The sequence below is a fragment of the Cottoperca gobio genome, chromosome 9, assembly GCF_900634415.1.
Source record: "Cottoperca gobio chromosome 9, fCotGob3.1, whole genome shotgun sequence".
NCBI lineage: Eukaryota > Metazoa > Chordata > Actinopteri > Perciformes > Bovichtidae > Cottoperca > Cottoperca gobio.
The window spans coordinates 14,965,963-14,980,936 of record NC_041363.1 but is presented as its reverse complement, the minus strand read 5'-3'; the positions used below and the strand labels follow the sequence as shown (position 1 = coordinate 14,980,936).

At 39.0% G+C, this 14,974-nt stretch overlaps 1 protein-coding gene across 1 annotated transcript in view; it reads right to left on the bottom strand.

Annotated features, from left to right (window-relative positions):
* The window catches only part of ipo11 (importin 11), a 109,236-nt gene that overhangs the window by 90,058 nt on the left and 4,204 nt on the right, over positions 1-14,974 (bottom strand). Inside the window, 4 exon segments of the mRNA XM_029439353.1 lie at positions 5,095-5,153; positions 5,458-5,590; positions 10,579-10,782; positions 13,604-13,676. Of these exon segments, the coding sequence (XP_029295213.1) occupies positions 5,095-5,153; positions 5,458-5,590; positions 10,579-10,782; positions 13,604-13,676 (469 nt within the window).

The following is a 14,974-nucleotide window of genomic DNA, read 5'->3' as shown; positions in this document are numbered from 1 at the left end:
ACAAGAGTGTGGCGGGCATCAAACAGGCGTGTCAGCAGTCATGTCAGAAGTAGTTTGTAAAGGGAGACGAGCGTGTCAACAGAACCACCAAGTTCAATCTGAGAAAGAATCTAAAAGGAAAAACAGTGGATAGCCATTTAAGATTAACATTTGCCGTTTTCTTTTAGCTGCGTGTGGTCGAGTATAAGCGCACACACACTTGCTCCAGGTTTAGAATGTCGCAGGAGATTGTTTATCACCATGACTCAACTGAAATCCATCATTTGATTTGGGATTGACACAAAGATGCTTGTTAACTCCTGGATGTTGCAAACTCACATACAGAGAAGCAAGTATATCTAGAAAAACAATGTTTTGTTTTTGATCAATTGAGATGTCTATTTTAGTCTCCTGTAGTACCTGATTGACAACCAAGTCAGGATGATAAACAGTCATTCAACTGAAGAAAATACGTTTTAAAATTCATCTCTGTTGCATCCTGTGTGAAAACTGACAATGCTCTTGATTCTTAGCGTCAGTGTGTTCCAACTCCCCGCTGTTCTCCAGCCATGCTGGCACTGCAGTGATTAGAAAATAAACCCAATCTATCCAGAATATTCATACCGAGTGTGAAGACACTGGCTATGTGAGAGTAAATAATGTTTTAGTAGTTTGTATTTGTGCGCCAAAGTACAAAACAAGCATTTTCATTATGTCTCAGACATATTCTCAAGTTGTATTCAAAGTAGTATCAAAACTTGCAACTGGCTCTGATATGGTTGAACTTTAGACACACACACACACACACACACACACACACACACACACACACACACACACACACACACACAAACATAAACAAAACAGCCAAAACCAACAAAATGGCTTGTAGTCTGGGTAGCACTGCAGTCAAAAACACCAGTTCCAGTACATGTTGGAAACATTACAGAAGTAAGAGGAGGAAAAGTGCTGAACGTAATGCTTTCATAAATAACCAACATCCACCATGGTCTCCACATGCCACCAGTGCTCAGGGGTCAGAAAGGGTAAACATGTACAACAACAACAACAACAACTAATCAAGTGGTTAACAAAAGCACAAAGCTATTCACAGCTGATTGCACATCTTGCATAATTAGCAGATATGTGACTGGCCTATTATCGAGATTCACTGTTGCAGGTCAGGCCTGCTGTGCTACAGCGGTCTGAGCTACACTGCATGACTTAGTTAAACATGGATACTCTTTCAGATGGGATCATTCAGTTCTCTACACTTTTTCCTACAGTCCCCGTAAGAAATAGACCGTTGAAACAGACTTTAAATGTAACAATGTAATACGATTTAACAGTTTTCTCTGCATCACACACTTCAACAAAGGAACAGCACATTGAGAGATTATAGGCTACCAACACCTTGATGACTTAATCAATAACACAGATAAAAAGAGTTATCTTTAAACCGTCACAGGATTATTTGAAGAATGGTTGCAGGAAATAATCTGCCATGTAAACTGAAAATAAATCTCAGGGCGTAGTTATGAACAGTCAAAGGATTCCCATTACCGGATTGTAAAAGCTTAACCTGTGACAGTAGTGAATAATTAAATAAACCAGCGAGTCCTATTCAGGAAAAGGGTTCTTTAAAGAAATAAAATGAATTCATAAAAAAACAGTTATTGCATCCAATTAATTTATATTACATTATGCCCGTCTGACTCGTCCCTTTCAACAAATATTAACTTTCTTTCAGTTAAATTTGTTCCAGATCATGAAAAATAAGTGTCAGGAGGAAAATAAGAGAAACAGCTCTCTTATTTTCAAAAATATATAAAGAATAAAAATTGTATTAGGTAGGCATAGCCAATGACCTGAATGTTGTTTCACAGTGAGCATTTCTCTGTTAACACGCCATCAGCTGAATAATAAAATGAATGAAAAGTGGTATCGACAAGCTAAAGTATGAAGTAGGGAGTCTGAGATAAAAAATGATCTAAACATTTCTTCTGCTTACTTAGCTGGAATAACTAGGGACAGCTCAAGGCAAATGACATTTTAATGTGACTATTTCAACCTTCAGTCCGCAGGCTAAAAGTTGTCTCATTAGTGAAATAATAGAGCACAGAAAACAGAATGGCTTCTGTCCTAAAAAAAATGTTTCCATCTCACGGAGACAAAAAAAATAAATGAAAAGAAATAAAAGAAAGAATAATAGAGAGACAAACAGACAAAGAGCACAGTAGCAACAAACTGACCTATGAATGTATATTCTGCATCTCAAGCGCAATAGAAGCCAAAAACTAAATGTTGATGTCTTTTTGGCTAGTAACACTTGTTTTCATTATCTATCTATTATTATTATTATTATTATTATTATTATTATTATTATTATTATTATTATTATTATTATTATGTTTAAGTAAATTCCTCTCTTTTTAAATAAATCTATGCATTTCTTCAAAATTGAATGTTTGGGGGGATTAACTAAATAATACCAATGCTCATTAGTGGTCATTTCAGCACTAATGTCATTTCTGACACAGGTGCAAAACATATCCACAATAATCTTCCTACCAAACTTTCTCCAGACTTTGTCTTAACTGCATGATTTCAGTCTCAAGATTCTTTAAATTAAATCACTTTCATCCAATCCACAAAAGTTGTCATATACTCTTCGATACCTTACTAGTTTTTCAGGCAGTTAGTGTGAATCTTAGGGTAGTTCATTGGCTTGCTGCAGAAGTCGGTGTTACACGGTGTTACACGGTGTTACACGGTGTTACACGGTGTTACACGGTGTTCTGGCGCACGCCGATTACATTACTTTCCAAGCATCGCTGTGCTTTTAAATAAAAACCCATTCGGATGATCAGTGCCTACATTCTTCAAACAGAGATAGTGGAAGTGTCCCCCATCTGGCGAGATCTTATCTAATAGTTTTAATCAATTTAGGGCCATTTATTTCAAATATCTAATACCCAGATATTTTAATCCCTCTTTCCTCCAAAATATCTGCTTTGTGGCAAGATGTGCTGGAAAGTTCATGCAGTTCAGTGGAGTCGCTTCATTTGTTCCAATTTACTTTATACATCTCAAAAAGGTTGCCAAACGCACATATGAGCTTAAAAAGTGTGGCACTGGATTAGTGGTTTTGAAAGAATGTATATATCATCTGCATATAAATGTATTAAAGACATCATAACCATACATATTAATACCGCTCATTTGTTAGTTACAAGTCAGGGGTTTCAATGCCAAAATACAGATTATTGGTGAGACTGAACATCCTTGCCTTGTTGATCTAGTTATCTCAAAGGATGAAGACACAGTTACATTTGTTTTAACACCAGCAACTGTTTTGCAAGTGCCTCTCAACCATTGCATACATATAGGTCCAAAGCCATATCTTCCCAAAGTATGGAAAATACATGGCCATTCAATCCTGTCGAATGCTTTTTCAGCATCCAGCGATAGCATGAGCACTGGAGCGAAGGAGCTCTGTGCATTATATGAAAAAGCCTTCTTGTGTTACTTGAGGCATAGCAACCTTTTGAAAATCCTACTTGGTCAACCAGGACTAAAGAGGGAACCACTCTCTCAAGACGCATTGCCAGTATTTAAGCTAATAACTTGTCGTCTTTATTAAGAAGACAGAGGTCTAAAATGTCTAATTTGCATATGATCTTTGCCAGGCTTTGGCATCGTGTTCGTCTGATATTATAATGTCTCAATCAATCGCAGCAGTTTGCCTGCTCGATTGATTGAGACATTATAATATCAGACGAACACTTTCCTCTATTCTATTCCTCTAAAATCTTTAACCAAGGGTAAATATATACTATTAAAACAATTGTGAGCTTCCATTAAATTAAAATGACCGGTTCGTATAGCTTCGTATCGTACTTTTTAAAACGGTGATTCATTTGCGTTTGATCTTGTATAGGTTGTCCATTGCAATCATATATATTTGAAATTAGATGTTTGGATTCTATTTCTTTTAGCCTCGTTGACGGAAACGGACTCAAAATCTTTTCTTTTAAGTTCAAATAATGCAAATGTGGTTTCCTCATGCATTAGTTCTTGCTATTGTGCAAAGTAACAAAGTTCACTAATATGTGATGGTCTGGTTTCCTTTTACGTCTCCTTTCAAGCTTGTTAAGTTCTTCTTTCAAGGAGTTATTTCCTTTCATTCTTCTTCCTCCTTTACGCAGTTGAGTAGCTAATTATCCATCCCAGGCCTTAAATGCTCCCCATACTATCCGTATTGATGCTACTGACTCCGTATTTAAAGTTACATTAACGAGACTGAAAACATAAGTAAATAATTTCTGTATTACACAGTGCACTGTAGTGAAAGTAGTGTCACTAAAGGCCACACAGGTGTCGTCTCAAGCCGTCCTGGTAAATCATCTAAACCTAAATGCATCCAAGCATTTGCCATTATAATAGATTGGGCTGTTTGAACACATTTCCCTCCTCCGTGGCATATTTAACAGAATTACAGTATGACTGCACAGTATGCAAGAAAGTAATAAAGATTGTAATCTGTACTACAACGTATTCTCTGTGCGCCATCTATTTCCAGTACCCAACCCTCTACATTTTAAATTACAAGCGCAATCCAAGGGTATGTTGTTATTTTTTTTAAATATAAAATAAAGAATACTTTCTAAAAAAAGAAATTAAAAAAAAATCACGCTTACAAAATATCTCTTACTTTTTATTATCTTTCTCTAAAACATTTACTGCTATTCATATGCCAAACCTTGATTGCCAAAACAGAAGTAGTCAGTATGTGCAGCTGGGACATTTTGTGCAAATGATTCCATTAACTCTAAGCCACGGGGAAACCACGACCCGATCCAGACGCACGCTTTTTATTTTTTTACCAGACAGATTTAGACTAAATTGAATTAACAGTTTCATGGAGTTGGACTGTTACACAGAGTGGGAGAAGAGCTCATACAAAACTCTTTGAACCAAGACAAGGCACTATCAATCTTCTCGGCCATTCACATATTGCACACTGTGATTGGAGTCATTTTCAACTTGGAACACCACGAGCAGAAAATATCAGCTTTTCAAAAAAGAATATAAGAAGTTATTTAAGCTGCTCACCATCACTTCCATATTCTGTTGTGGCTCTTGAAATCCAAAAACTGTCAGCTTGCGTAGCACTGAGAGGGGCAGACAGGAAGAAAATAAAATCAGTATGCAGGATTGTTACCAATTGCAAATGAATCACCACTTAATTGATGTTTCACAAAGTAGCAGCACATATGAATATTTCCAAAAGTTCACTGCATGTCCACTTAATTAAGTTTTTGTCAATGGGTGAAATCATGTGATAAATGCAATAAATTCTGCAGTCAGTTATTTGAGACCATGATTTACTTATTTTTTTATTTATAGATCACTGCACTTCTTTGCATGAGAATGCAGTTGTTGCGTGTGTAAGGGCATGAGTGCAAACGCTCCTACCTTTAAGAGAGAGCAGCGTCCTCTCCAGTGAGCCGAGCGCTGCAGCCTCATCTCTGGCATAGATCTGCTGGAGGAAGCAGTCGGTGTGATGGCTCCACAGGGAGCACGCAAAACTGTAGATGCCCGACGCCAGCTGCCGACATACATACATACACACACACACACACAACAGTATAGTCAATCAAAAACATTCTGGTTCAGTGACCACATTCAACAACATCAACAGCATTTGAGGTCATTCTGGTGAGCACATGAAATTAATAACAAATATATCTGCACACCAGATTTACATGTGTGCAAGACTCACTCAGTTGCACCGATGCAGATGCAAATGCAAAAGCACTTCCACATAATACAATCATATAGAACAAACAAAAGCGGGGCAAATAGGCACGTCTGAGTCACAGGTCTAATTTAGCTCGAAATTAACTTCCTATTACAGTCACTGCCATAACATCGGGCCCAAACCAATTACATTTTTCTTCCATCAATACATTCTCCTGTAGAGGCAAAACAGGATCATCAAAGGAGGTAGACAAAAGTACTCTCAGCTCCATCAACTGTGTAGTGTATAGTCTGGCCCAGTAGCTCAGGCAATATAATAAATCTGCCATGGCACAATAATGAGCTTTGGCGGTTGGTGTTTTCATCAAAAGAATAAACAGAACAGAAAAGGGGTCAACAGTACATCTCAGTAACTATTCAAACATAGTGGCTCAATATTCAAGTGTGATAGAGCTTCAGGGAAACCACACTGTCAGATATTCTTACACGGTTAGATGTTTAAAGAAGTGTTTTGCTACTTGATTACGGCAAACCCACTGAATATTAGTCTGTGGATAACACTACATATCAAAGAAAGTAATAGACAGTATAACTATGATTTGGGCGTAACGGTGGGACAGATTTGAGAACCAGTGGTTAGGTTGGTGACGCATGCCTACTGAGAGAGAAATCCCTGCTGTGACAGCACAGCATTGGCTTTGATAGGTTCTTTACAAAATACTGCAAGGCTGGCAAGTTTCTTCTTTGGAGAAATTTCTCTAGAGCTTGGCACTTTCCATTCCTCGGATACCAGACTAATCCAACGCACGGAACCTAAAAGTGATTAACCAAGTTTAGGAGATAATCTCAAATCTTCCTCGCTCTTTGTGTCCCGTTTTCTATGGGATGTAAAAAGGTAGTTTTAACTATATTCTACATGGCCAGAAGCAGGTCTGGCTGCTCACCTGGGTATACCTACAAATGATACATGGATGGCTTTCCAAATGCTTTGGGGCTTACTATGGCATGTTTGCTTCATAACCACCTATTGATACCGAAGGCGATATGATCGGTCTACAGGTGTCCTATAGTGGAGCTTCCAGTTTTGTCATCGTCCCTTTTGTTTCCTCCACAGAGGGACAAATGTTCAGCTCCTCATGCCTTAACGTGACTTTGTGTGTACAGGACAACAGGATTTACATGTTGAATGACGCCAACCAATGTTGTATATGTTTTTTTTAAAACTGCAAAAACTTCACAGGATTCTTTGAAGCGAGTCTGTATAATCTTAAAGTCTGACATAAAACAGATTTCTGAGTGAGCTGTCACCTCCCTAATGCTTTTCTTACACCACAGATATTGCCTGTCTTTTACACTCGCAGACTACACACAAGTACATATATAGCCCAGTGAAATACATTTCAAAATTGACAATTATCAAAACCAGAGGCTTTAATCGTAGCATTACCAACAGCAGTTTCTTTAAAAAAAAAAAAAAAAAAAAAACGATCACATGATTGAAAAAGACCATAATCGAGGCTGAAGGTGAGGCCTTTCAAAACTATTTACTGAGCCAGAATACAATTCCCATCAAGGCCCCAGGCTTTCAAACTGCACTGGAAAACATTGCAAAACAGCACAACAAAAACTACAGGCACAGCTTACCACACAAACTACTGGAGTCTGCTGGCAACAGATTACATCTCCATAACATGCAACTTCATGAAGTGTATCGACAGCCTCAGTACTCTCTCCAGATAACCAAGAGTATGTCAATTAAGGCTCCAGTGTTGTATTTTTTATAAAGTCGAGAAACAAAAGAGAAAAGCAGTTATTTCGCTGACCTCTGGTGATTGGGGAACCATCAGAATTCCGATTAATGAGTTTTGCGAATTGTTACCGAATCATTCAAGAGAGAATTCCGATGCATCTAAGCATCAATTATTTCGGTGTCTCTGGAAAGCTCTACAGTTGCAAGATGTGCACGTGTGCATTTGTCTGCTCCTTTGCACAACTGCAGACAGATACATCAGAGAGGCAAATTTCAATAAACGCACACAATTTCCGCCATCTGCAAGCTGATTCCCTATTCCAAGAGGAATACTGTGGAAACCAAAAGACATCAAAGAAAAGTGCAGTTCCTTTCATTTGGCAATCTGTTCATGAATACCTGTCTAGAGGGATATTGCCCGTCTATTGCTACTCATAGGAACAAAACCAGACCCTAGTCTGCTCTTAAGACTTAAGTGGTTTAAGACCCTCTCTTAAACCACGGCGTGTTTGAGAGCCACCTAAAGCAAACAAGCTCAACACAATGTAAATGCAGTTTCTTCACGTCCACCCCACAAGGTTTAAAATTGAAGCTGAAGTGATTAGGGCTGACACCTTCCGTTCTGAACGCTAATCTCGTCATAGCTTAGTGACCTCATCCATCCATTTGTTTGCCCCTCGCATTTCATACTACGAGAGGAAAAGAACACCGTTATCAATCTCAAATTTGCAGTGTCAATTACATATTTCTATCTAATACTTACAGAAAAAGACAGCAGGCTCTGAGCGTTTCTCCTTCATCAAGTTCCCTCGTCCTGTTCTGCACCACTTCTAAACATCCATCCTCTTATTAATGCACACTTCTAAAATTTAGAAGGCAGGGATGACTTCTAAAAGTAACTCAATTTCCGATCATCTTTATACAGCCTCAACTTTACACAATTTTCTTCATAACTCCATCTTATGTGAGCTTTCCTCAAAAAATCACACACACACACACACACACACACACACACACACACACACACACAAGTAGCTCTGTGTCTGGCAAATTAGTGTTCATAGACAAAGCAAGTGGGACAGTAAAACCAATCATCTCCCATGATGCAGTCAACATGGTTTACCAACTGTTTTAGCTGCTGTTGAAAGACTAGAGAGAAGTGCACACACACTCATTGAGTATGAGAAGACATGCTCAAGCACCCACACACACATAACAGTACTCATGTACACATTATGTCCATTCTAAATAGAGTGACAGAGTGTAAGCTTAGAAATGAAGAGACTTGCTGTCCAATGCATAAACATTGTTGTGAATAAATGAAAAACGTTCAGGAAATCAGTACAGCCCACTAGGTTTGCACAATTAATCGAATATTAATCGCAATCAAGATTTTGGCTTCCCACAATTAAATTAAAATCGCTCATAGAAAACTAGAAACGCTTCCTAAAGTAACAACCAGCCACCAGTTGGCTTCACTGTAGGGGAGCAGTCATGCTGCTGCGTGCACCCTGCAGCTCAAAGTCTTTCCTGAATGCATCGGCTGCAGTCCACAGTAGAAGAGTAATATGCTGTCTGTTACTTGTTTTGCCCGTCTGCTCTATGTTGTGGTATAGCCTACGACAGAAAACAGTGGGGCGCGTCTGCCCCGTGGGATTCAACTCGCCGGGTCAGGGACAGCCGCCCAGTGTGGGAGGATCATCACGCCGGTGCTGGCAGGCCTTCGCCGGGCACATTTCCTCAATGTGCAGCGCAACAGGCTACGGTCGGTCGGCTTGGAAAGGCCAGGGTTGAAAGTGAAACAAAATGACACAATTAAACGAGCGCCATTTGGACCTTAAAGCGGTGAAAAACTGTGTAGAAAACTTGGAGGAAATATGACATTTCTGTTTGTTTCACAATAATGTGAGGAAGGTTCCATCAGAACTGTGTGAAGCGATGAGGAGACTGTTTTAATCTGCTGCTATTTGAGTTCATTTAATGTTCAAATCAATTCACATAAACATTTTTTTTTATTTAATATTTAGACTACGGGGTGAAACTGAAATCAACAGTGGTGCATTGTCCTTTGTCTCATCACCTCTTCACAATGCATGGTGTGCTCACACACATTGGCCACCAAGTCAGAGAAATTTCCTTTTAGCACCAAAGTCATCAGTACATCATTTAAAAACTGCACTGGTAAATGGGGCTCAGAATGCCTTTGTTCCTCGTATTGCTTAAGGGCACACATTTTGGCAAAGAGGAAGCGTCTGCGCGACATCCAACTATTTGGTCTCAGTCACAGCCTCTGATGTGCACTGGTCTGTCTCCTTCACTCCTATTCTCCCTCCGTCTGTCTTCGTTTTCTCTCTGTTGGTCTGTTTGATATCTAATTCCCCCAAACCCCTTCTCTTCCTGACCAACCTTCTGCTTGAGTCTTATGTTCTTTAAAACCATGGATAGCAAAAACATTGCATTTTCTCTGATTCACTACCTCTTTGAAAGAAACAATAAATCACACAAACAGCCGTCCTAACAAAATCTCTCTTACACACACACACACACACACAATTAGCGACACAGACATATTTATTCCCAAACATGTCAATCTCGCTCCAGTCATGCATGAAAACAGACACACATGCATGCACAGAGAATCTGGCTGCCATAAATCGCGTCTCATATAGCAGCTAAACAGCATCTCCTGCAGGAAAAGTCAGAAACTGCAAAACCTGCAACTGTCAAGATTATCTTACTATTCATATATTTATACTCGAAAGGTTTTGCGGGGGAAAAAAGGGAGTTAAAAAAAAGGAACATGACAAAGTCAGAGGGCAGAACAAAATAAAATAAAAAAAGAGGGCAAACGCAGCCAAGCAGCAAAGTTCAGTAGACAGAGTTCAAGTTATTATTTTTTTTACTTATTGACCTCAAGTCACCTTGTATTCAGGTGTGCACAGCTACTGCATCAAGCGCTGTGAGAATAAAAAGCCAAAGAGAGATAGTGAATGCCTAAGAATGACAAGGAATGACATACGAAAATAAGGTAGTAAAGATGTTAAGCTGAGAGTACAACTGACAAATGACTCAAAATGTGGACTTACATCCTGGAAAAGCCTCCTGTCCGCCGCCAGACGTTTGGACGCTAGGGTTTTGGTGACATGATAGAAGGTTAGCAGCGCTCTGTGCTGCTGCAGGCCGTCCTGACCCTTCACGGACTCGAGCAGAATTGGGATGAGCTCTGGCCATTGCCTGGGGCAGTCCAGACGGGCCACCTTAGCTATCAGTACTGCAATCTGGGTCGCTATCTGTTGGAAAAACGGAGAAGAGGGAGAGAAGAAATGACCAGAGGCAAAGCATAAACACGGCAGAAGGTGGTTATGCCAAAGAAAACTTGATGGGAGTTTTACTTCATCTCAAACATTCTGAAACACTTAATATAGTACAATGCCCTGAGGTATGATTTTAAATGAGTAGTTTGGACGTGTGGGACACAAATAATTAAACGATGATATAGTGAGTATAGTGTCCGTACTGTCTCATATCCATCTCCTGTTAAAAATGGAATCAGTCACACGGATCAAGTTGCTTTTCAAAACAGTGTTTATACAGGAGTGTTACATGTTTATAGCCTTTACTACTAGGACGGTTACCATTTGAACACAACCTTAAATAGCTTTTTATTTTAACACCACATATGCTGACTTTTATTTGTCAGCTGTGGTTCACACATCCTGGCAAAATACTTAACTTTTCACAGTTCTATCGTAAAAAAAAAAAAAAAATCCCAGTTTAAAATCCAGTTAAACCAGCAGGCATAGTTTATTTGTTTCCAGATGTGGTGCTGGGTGGTAACAACAGATACACTCAGCTAAAACTAATCCAGTGTAATACAACAGCCCTGCAACACATCCAACATGCATGAGTGTTATGATGTTCAAATGTATTGTGTGTTTCACTGAGAAGCATTTTTTATATTTTGTCCGGCCAATTTATATCAATAAGCGTAGACATAAAGCTGATGGCCCTGTCACAACCATAGAAATTAGCTTGTAAATGATACAGTGATCATTTAATTTTTCAAACCCATTAATCCAGCCCATTTATACATTTATACTGCAGAGATTAAAAGCAGCAATGGCAGCTTGTTCACGCTCATTTGATTCCCATTATGGTTTTACAGCACAACCCACAATCAGTTACAAGAGAGTTACATGAGAATTTATTGCATTGCATTTAATGCATGCTTCGATCAACAAACCCATTTCTTTAGCAATCTAATTTAACAAAGTAATAAATCAATAATCAATCGATATGCATGGGAAATACATTTTAAGTATCAATAAATCATCAAGTAAAAAAACTAAATGTCCTTTGATTATGGAACTTATAAATATTAACTGTCCATACAACACTGGAAGACCCACACTCGCATGCACACCCCCGATTGATTGGAGGAGAGGCTGTGACTGGTGGGACATATGCACATTCATTGCTAGCCATATGGACCCCATCAGTCCTGATGTTGGAGGGTTGTCCCTCAGGGAAACACAAGCTGTGGAAACCAGGATGGATGGCCAACAGTCAGGGCTACCTTCCATGTCCCCTCAGACAGATGTATTACACACAGCTTGATTCTGAATTATTTGTTTGCCCAGAGAACTCTGATGACTCAACAAACTTTTTGTTCCCATATGTCTTTAATCATCCTTTTTTAACCTTCCTAGTTCATTGTATTACATGTACTTATGTGTATTGCATTAGCCTATTTAAAATAATTTGCCATATTATCATACAGGCATTTATATTGCCTGTTGAAATAGTACACTTACAGTACGTGTTAAAATGAAGGTTATCACTAAAGCTCAATCAAACAAATTCAAAAGGTCAGTGGCTGCGTCACTCGTGTTATTCAAGGCGTGCGAGATGTTTTAGTGTGGCTATAATCTCAATCATCGCAGAAAGAAGGCAATTCTATCACGCTTAACCTAGAGAATGTCATCCCAATGGTACTCCTGATTGAGTTAGGACAAAATGTAAAAGTTATCTCCATGGCCAGTGGCCACCATAACCCTTGCCGATTCATTGAAGGGGATGAGACCATAGTTTGTCAAATGTTTGCTTCACTGCTCAGACACCTAACAAGGGCACACTGCCGTGACAGAGCAGTTGGGATTGTAAACAGGATGATGTGTTATGCCGCTATAATGCATTCTAACATACACTCTGAAAACTCATACGACTACAAACACCACAATTGTGTTTTAACAAAGCCTTCTCAATGCCAGTGTTGGGTACTAAGCATCTAGTTTAACAATTACCTACATTCCACACAGTTTGACATCAGTACATAGTGGAGTGGACTTGCATGTTTTAGCCAAATTACAACAAAAAACTAAAGTTTTCCTATAACAAACTGGATCCCATATGCTGCTCAACGGTTGCAGATATTGCTTCTGCAAGTATATTTCCATACCTAAACCTAAATCCTAGGTTCCCTAACTTTTCAGACTATGTACCACTATCTACCAAACTAAATTTCCAAAGTATCCCTTCCCATTGCAGATACTAACAATGTAACAAAGAAAGAGCAACCTCCTATTTGCTGTTTCTTCTGGGTCTGTGTCGGTTAATCCAAAACTGACGTAGCTAGCCTGGTAGCGTCTTCTCATTTTCTAGTTAGAAGTGGCGCCGCGCGGTGGTTCAACTGCAGACTTAGACTCTTCAGCATTCAAAGGTTTTCTGACTCTGAACGGTCGACGCCGGCGTTGTAGCCATTAAACAATTCCACTCATTCTGCTTTAATCAACAACTGAGGAGTCAGAATCGGACTGTGTTTAATGTAACATTACTAATTTGTGCCATGTCAAACATCACGTCCACCCAATTTCTATTTCTGAAATATTTAAATGATTAACAACAAATGTTTACATTATTGTAATGGGATGTGTAATAAATAAACATTTGGTTTTAAGTTAAGGGCCAGTTACAATCACTGAAGATTACAGTAGAACACAGCAAATAAATGTTAGGTGAAATGGACTCAATAAGTGGTATAAAGCTTTTACTTTTTTCTAAATGATATGGTTTTATAATAAGTAATCTTGAACAACATGTTTACCCACTAACCTGATTGACAGGCTCATTGAAGTTTGTGATGAGACCAGCACGCAATGATGTCTTCTCCTCTTCTGATAAAGCACTGTGAACAAACCAGAAAGAATTACCAAGAGCAAAAGTAACAATACCTGGACTTACCATAGAAATAACATCAACACAAACTAATCATTTCCCCTGTTCTGCCTCCTTCAACTGCTGCTGAAGCTAGACGGAGTGGGAGAGTGTGTGTTATGAGGAAGAGTGAGGGATGAATAACGCTAGGCAGAGAGAGAGGAGGTATGGGTGAGAGACATATTACTACAGGGGAGAGTGTGAATTTGGGAAAACAGATTTACAACACACACATATTTTGGGAATCTGGGAGTGAGGCAAGCTTTAAAGAAATATTGGATGAGAGATTAAAATATATATAAGCATAAGCAAGGGTGTGCGTCTGAGCCTTGTTTTGTGTTTGTAAGCAAAAGGAACTAGAAAATGTGATGACTGGGGAAAAACAAATCAAGAAGAAAGGCAAAAAGAGCCAGTGTCTGCTACTGCTCTTTGAACGTTTATTTCCTTATATAACAATAATATATCAAAAGCCAGCCAAATATAAACAGCAATACTAAAGTGAAAGGCTTGCTGGTTGATTCTTGCTCATTGAGCGGGTGATGCAAAAAAACTCACATTATCCAGGGATGCTGCAAATTACTCATTTCAAATCAAATCAAATTTATTTGTATAGCCCAATATCACAAATTACACATTTGTCTCAGTGTGCTTTACAGACTGTACATGTTACGACACCCTCTGTCCTTAGACCCTCGCATCGCACAAGGAAAAACTTCTTAAACGAAACCCCAAAATTAAAGGGGGGAAAATTAAAGAAACCTCAGGGAGAGCAGCTGAGGAGGGATCCCTCTCCCAGGACGGACAGACGTGCAATAGATGTCGTGTGTACAGGATAAACAACATAGTACAAATACAACATTTGACAGAAATTATGTTGTGTTGAAAAAAGAGAAAGTTTGGATGAATCCAGGATAATGTCAAAAAGGCTTCCCAGTGTCCAGCAGGACCAGGGCAGCAGACGCAGCAATTGTACTTGCACTAAGAATATCTTAAGACCCCACGGCAGCTACATTTGGCCAGTTTCTCTATTTCTGATATTAAAATGGACCGTTAGCAGGTTAGATTAATTGATTTCTTATGGTTTAAGTATTTTAAAAGCTCAATTGTGAACTGAACTTAGTGGCGATATATAATATTGTAACACTAAAATTATGCAAAGTGGCCTTAAACCTGTATAGTGACACCACATGTCCCGTGTAGCATCCAACTACTGGATTAATGGTAATGGTCCAAAAGTAATGATCACCTAAACAACCCAATAGCCTAAAG